This window comes from Urocampus carinirostris, chromosome 2 (genome assembly GCF_059441175.1).
Source record: "Urocampus carinirostris isolate Australia breed hairy pipefish chromosome 2, RoL_Ucar_1.0, whole genome shotgun sequence".
NCBI classification, from domain to species: domain Eukaryota; kingdom Metazoa; phylum Chordata; class Actinopteri; order Syngnathiformes; family Syngnathidae; genus Urocampus; species Urocampus carinirostris.
In genome coordinates, this window is record NC_142350.1 from 5862025 (window position 1) to 5868937 (window position 6913).

At 41.8% G+C, this 6913-nt stretch overlaps 1 protein-coding gene across 1 annotated transcript in view; it reads left to right on the forward strand.

Moving 5' to 3' along the window:
* Positions 1-6885, forward strand: part of pkhd1l1.1 (PKHD1 like 1, tandem duplicate 1) — a 40690-nt gene extending 33805 nt beyond the window's left edge. Inside the window, exons 68-73 of the mRNA XM_088328549.1 lie at positions 228-385; positions 477-612; positions 1427-1771; positions 3469-3620; positions 3682-3828; positions 5229-6885. Of these exons, the coding sequence (XP_088184675.1) occupies positions 228-385; positions 477-612; positions 1427-1771; positions 3469-3620; positions 3682-3828; positions 5229-5588 (1298 nt within the window). The 3' untranslated portion in view covers positions 5589-6885. The remainder of the gene's footprint in view (positions 1-227; positions 386-476; positions 613-1426; positions 1772-3468; positions 3621-3681; positions 3829-5228) is intronic.
* Positions 6886-6913: the final 28 nt, after the last annotated feature.

Consider the following 6913-nt stretch of genomic DNA (forward strand, 5'->3'; position numbering starts at 1 on the left):
AATTTATCATTTTAGCGTTGAGGTTTGAGTGACACTTTGATTGGGGTTAGGCTAAGGTAATCAGTGAGTATGAGGGAACATGTATTTGTTCTGGGTTTTTTTTCTCAGGACTTTTACTATCATTTAGGTGACTAACAGTTCTCTTGGGACATATTAGTGGTCCTATTGAAGCTACGTCCCTTTCTAGGGTTAAAACCTGGTTTTAGAGTGTGTTTGTGTGCATCCAGGCCCTCAGGACCACGGCTGGTGTGCAGGCTACACCTGTCAGAAGCGAGTCTCCCTCTTCCACAGCATCGTGTCCACGGGACGGGCTGTGGATGTCTTTTTCTCCAGCAGCAGTCCTCAGAAGCTTCGCCTCATGATGCTCAATGCTGAAGATGACGAGGTGCAGATACGTTTTCCAAGTTTCGCTTGTGGTTTTTCTTTTAGTCCTCCAGTTTAGATGTTTTCTGACCTTGTCTTTTGGTCCCCTGAAGTACGTGCTGGTGTCCGTCTTCTATGACAAGCCGCAGCAGATGGACGTTTACGTCGGTGACCAACTGGTGGCGCCCACCAATGCTGAGTGGAACCAAGACAACAGCGACTACACCCTAAAGGAGCCCAGCTTCGATGGTAATAAACAAAATGGACTAGAATCACCCTATCATTTAGTGGTGTCCATGTTATATTGAGGAAAGCATGCACAGAATGGCAGAAGTAACTAAACCCTCTGCCTAAGGAGACTCAAAGAGACCCCATTTTCAGCAAACTATTTAAGTTAGGTTGTATATAGGTTTCCATATGAGGAGAGCATGCAAAAACATGACGAACTGGGGGAGGAATAAGTAACCCTCTACCAAAGAAAACTCAAAGGGCAATTGAAACCAATTGTCAGCAAACAATTAAACATGGTTATTTGTAGTTCTTCATATTTAATAATAATACAAACAATAACAGAAGGGGGAGGAAAAAGGAACTGCACCCTGGGCCAAGATGAGTCCTGGTCGATGGGCCAGACACGTCTGCAACTACAGTAAGCATCTGCTTAAAAATATTGCTGGCAAAGGGGTGGCCTCAAAATATTGAATGTGACAGTTCAGTTACTTATTTCTCCCCTTTCCGTCATTGTTTGCATGCAATCATCAAAATATGAAAAACCTTAAAACATCTTTTTTTTCATGATTGCAAGCAGTTTTGTATCTGTGTGGTTTTGAACAGTTTAGTTACTTATTCTCTCCCTTACGTTATTACTTGGTTGATATCCAAATTAAAATATGCAAAACTATTAACAGTTTTTTTATATGTGTGATTTTTGACAATGTATTCATTCCTGCCCCTTTTGACTCTGTTTGCATGCTATCCTCGTTAAAATGTGGAAAACTATACATTTTTCAATTCTTTTTTTCCCCTTTACCTGACTAGTCTAGCATCCACATTTTGTTCCCAGGTCAATACGTCCCGGAACTAAACAGCTCCACACCGCACGGCAGCAACTTTTTCGATCGAAAGAACAAGATGTTGAAAGTCCTGCTGAGAGGATCAGAACCGGCGGAAATCCAGATGTCCCCTAAGATCTTTGTCTCCTTTAACTTGCCCGCAATGACAGAGGATGAGTTTTTCGGCGACGACCTGGTCCGCAACCTGGCCGCCTTCTTCCAGGTGCCCTCCAACATGATCCGGATCACCAACATCATCCGGGAGGACTCCAGAAGGAGGAAGCGGTCCACGGGGCTGACGGTGGAGGTGGAGATCAAGAAACCCCCTGTCCAGAAGGTCGACAACACGACTGATGGTGAGATTTTGATTTAAAGTGTTTGCTTCAGTTTTCATGTTGTTTTTTTGTTATCCTGTCATATTCCTTACTCTTAAGCAACATACAGCCTATAAAACAAATGAGCATTTTTTACACGTAAATGCAGGAAATCAAATCGGACGTGATACAACAAGCTAGCCACGAGGGCCAAGCGGGAGCATTAATGCTCTCTAGCAACAATCCAGTCCATAAACCTTGGGCCAAATGGGAATTTTCACATGAAAATGTGTGAAATGGGATTTGAGCTGCCGAAAGAGCTAGCCACGAGGACAAGACCCAGCGAGAACCCGGCCCTTCAATCTTCTTCCCTTCATTACTTTCTAGCAACAATCCAGTCCAAATGTGAAATTTCACATGAAAATGTATGAAATGCGATTGGTCTTGATACTACCGAAAGAGCGAGCCACGGGGCCCAACAAGACTCTTCCTTACCCTCGAGCAACAATCCAGTCCATTAAATCTGGGGCAGGTGGGCATTTTCATGTTGGATCCCTTAACAACCTGGACTGTCAGTGTACCACTTCCTGTGGTGTGTCATGGGCAAGTACGGCATAACGGCGCCCACTCCTCTCTAGACTGTTTTTTTTTTTGGTTAGGGGTGTTCCTCTACATGAAACAGACAGTACCGGAAGCCATGGATACCTGTAGCATGAGAAGCATCCCGATTTGACTCATAGAGACCTTCATTATTCGATTGCCATTCTTTTTAGTGTATGTGTAATGTACCTCAGTTTCATCATGGACATACATGTTTATAGGATCAGGATCTTCATTGGGCTACACCAAAGCTTGTTTTTTTTTTAGAATTAGCTGTGTTGTAGGTGGAATCACATTTTGGGTGTCCACGTCCTAAAAGTCAAAACTCTCACGGTTTAATTTTAGCCATTGCGGCTACTAGACGAATAGTGATGTCCCTTTCGACGGAACGGCTCTATGAGCCGGCTATTTGAAGTGAACGACGAGAGCCCGTTCCCCCAACGATAAAGTTCATAGAACCGGAGACAAATGGGAATTTTCAGATGTATTTTATGAAATGGGATCGGACATGATACAACTGAATGAGCTAGCCACGAAGACCCAGTGAGAGCCCGTACCCCTTTTTTGTCTTCTCATCCTTCTCTCCCTTATTCTCTAGCAACAACACAGTCTGTAAACCTGGGACAAACTGGCGTTTTTTACACATAAATAAATAAAATGCGATCGGATGTTATACAACCGAACGAGCTAGCCACAAGGATGTGCAGAGACCTTTTCTTTCTCACCCTCAAACTTTTCCTTCTTACTTTCAGTGCACAAAAATTAGGACGTGACAGAGTGACAACCTGCGCCCAGCCCCAAACATAAAAATGGAATAATTCTATCTAAGATCTATTGTTTAGGTCCTCAATCCTCTTGATCATCCATTTTATATTTTTGCAGTTTGCTGTCCAAATGCTATCCGTCAGTCCGTTTTCGTTTTAATTTGAAATGCCTTTTGAGCAATTTCAGTATTGCTATTAGTCAGATTTTGGTTTCCTACCTCCAGATGAGGGTTGATAGCAGGACTCAACTAAGTCAGAGTTGAGAAATCACCTGTTGAAACACTTTTTCAGTGCTTTGAATTTTATGACCTGTAGGTTCTTGCAGTTTGTCTCAGTTTGTTGTAAAACCGTAAATTCTACTACTGTCCCTACCAGGCGAGGAAGACTTCAAGCTAATGCGCAAGATTGCCGACAATCTGGGCCAGGCGGCCGTCTCGGGCAACCTCAGCCAGTCCATTGGCTTTAATGTATCTTCTGTGGGGATCGTGGCACCGCCACCTCCACCTTCGGACCCTCTCTGGAATCAGGTAAAACCCAAATCACTTTGAGTGCCGAGAACCAGTTCATGATCTGGATTTGTGTTTGCAGGAGGCCTCTGAGGAGGTGACGAGAGACGAACCGGTAGTGAGCCATGTCTCCAGCGTGGAAAACTTGATCCTGGTTAAGGAGCCCGTGCCGGGTCCATATGTGGGGCTGTTGAGTCAGCAGCCCAGCCTCATGGCTGTGGATAAGGAGGTGAGAAGCTATACTGAGATGTACGGTAGACCCCGGGATACGGCCACCCTGCCTTACATTTTCACGTGACTGTGTGGAATAAGATGTTTTTTCAGGCTCTAGCTACAATTTTCCCACTATACGACATCAACAACAAATTATTTCTCATGCCCAAAAACAAGTTATGTCTCAAATGCCCGTTGGATACTGGATGACTTCATATCAAATACTTGTCAGCTATTGGTTTGCATCACAGCACCATGAACTTGCCGATAAGCCATTGGCTTAATTAACTCTCACAATGCTTTTCTCTCTCTACCATCAGTTCAGAATCTCGTGCTAAGGGTCCAAAGACTTGCATTGATGCTAAAGAGAGAAACAAGCTTGATATAAGAGAGGCAGGGGTCATCTTAAACCAAAAGAGTCTGTTTTGCTGAATTGTTGTGTACAAAAAACAAAAACGTTACACAATTTTTGTTTCTGCAAAACAACAAATTGGGTCAAAATAACTCAAGTATTGGGTTGGTCCATTTTTGAACTTACTTTAGAATGTATATTTTGTACTGTATTTGTGAGTCCCAAGGCTTGCAGTGATACTAAAGGGAAAGAAAAACATAACCATAGAAATGAAGCTTGCAATTATCAAGAAATATTAAAATAAGGAGGCAATTAAAGCACGTGAACAAAGCCTTTGATGATCATGAAATACTAAGAAGGCAGACGGATTGCTAACCTCACTAAGTTGCATGGCTGTAACCAATCGAAGATTGTGAGCGCGGGAATCTTCTAACGGCATAACAATCCTTAAAGTGGAAGGTTTAAAATCGGTCTGAATCTCAATCTGTCATCTCCTCCCCCGTCTGCGTCCACCCGCTACTCTACAGTACCAAAAGTCAAATATAAATGTAAAACAAACATACAATCATTATTACATTTGCATTATTTACAATTATTTACAATTGTATAGGGGAATATTTCACATTAGTACTTATTATATAACAGTTTGTTATTTTAGTGTGTTTATTTGAGGTAATGGGGGTTCAGAACGCGTCATCTAATTGATTAGCTTTCTTTCCCCATAATATGGCAATTTGTGATACAATACTGTATTTATTTATTGTTGATGTTTTTCTGTGCTGTGCCTTAGTCTAAACTTGCAAACAATGGGTCCGAAGGCTTCCGGTGACGCTAAAGGGAGAAGCAAAAAGTCCATGATATCGACTATTTATATTATTTTTAAACTTTTTATCTGGGTTATCAGGTAGCCAGTTAGCATGAGTTTCTATCCCCCGCTTTACTGTCATTCCACTTTGCAATCCCCACCTCACAACGAATTCCTGTCATATCCCGGGCGTCTACTGTATTCGTTTCATTCACACACCACTCGAGAGAGCCTTTTCACAAGCAATTCTTCCCACCAGGGCGAGTGCGTGTCAGTGGGTGTGACCACAATGACGGTGGAGGCTAGCCTGAAGGACTCCGCGGGCGCCAATGTGGACGGTCTTGAAGGAAACGTCACTATCCTCTTCCGGTCCTGCTGGGCCAACTTCAGTGACCTGGCGGTGGTGGACCCCGGACAGAACCCGACTTTGGTGTTCACCTTGAAGGACTGGAGTACCCGATCGCAGGAATTCAGCCTTGAGGAAATGCCAACCCCAAGTCCCACCCAACCCGATGAGAGCGTGTTTGGCGGTGGCGGGGACATCGTGCCCGGTAGTTTGTGTTTAGTGAGCGTTATCTACTCGTTTGCCTGCTGCACCGACGAGGTTCCTTTTTGCTAGGGGGTGCTCTGGGGACTTAACTCCCGAATTTTCTGCACCTTAAGGCACCTGAAATCGAGACTCCAGTAACAACTATCATGTTTGTTTGTGTATAACCATCGAGCTAAGAGTGCCAAGGTTGATCGGTTGAGTCAATAAGTGCTGTTGATTATAATCGCAAGACATTGTTTGCAATGGGACTCAAACCCCGGTCACTGCAATGAGGGCCTCGATACTTTACCACTGAATTGCATATTCCATTTTGTTCTGCATTCTGATAGGTTAATCAGGATCTTCACGTCCTCAACTCTGCATCAATATTGTCGCAGTTTAATATGTATAAAAGAGCTAGTATAGTATTTCGTTGAACGATTTTTGTTTCTCGCAAAGTTATTGACACGCAGGTGAAGAAGTGGGGACTGTTTAACCTATCAGAATGCAGAACAAAATTCACTATGCAAATCAATGTTTCTGGCGCGGTGAGAAATATTGTGTGATAATGAAATAAACTCTAATGCTTTTTTAAATGTCAGCTGTATCCCAGGTGGTCGAGGAGTAAAGTTTTGGCGCCTTTACCAACATGACCTGGTTTGGAATCCCGTTGCACACAATGATAATCAAAAAACTCCCATTTTTTTTCTTTAATATCATCTTATCTTATTACTGTATTTTTTATTATTATTTATATATTTTTCTGTGACCAAGATGTTTAATAGCTACTAAAGGTTAACCTGGATGCTTTTCGGAGTTCGGGATTGGACCAATTACATATGAATTGTTTCGTACCTGGAAATTTTGCTTATCACGCGAGATATTTGAGCTACGAGTATGATCCCGGTATGAATTAAGCTCGTATGAAGCTGTACCACTGTATTCCTAAAATTCATGCTTTGTGGGATATTAGTCATTTCCTTTGAAACATGTACTATATTGTAAGGTGTATCAGATTGTAAATGCATCTTCCCAAAAATTATTTTGTGAAATAATTTCATTCATAGGGCCACGTTAAATTAAAGCTACTGTTGGACCTAAAGCTGCATTAAATAAATGTATCTGATAGAATATAAACATCAAAAATATACTTTCACAATTAATACAATTAGATTCATTAATAAATGGTTAATATATGTAGTAGCATTTCGTTGTAATTATGATTTTCCAATTTCAATTACTGGTATATAAAGGCAATTTCTGGCAATTTTTTTTCTTTTTTTTAAATGCGTGATATAGACAAACACTCCATTCCCAATGGGTCTTTCAACCTGTGCTATCCAAATTGTTCCAATGCCTGATTATTTAATAAATTATTGGATGCTTATTATTCATGTTGTGTCAAATCATCAACA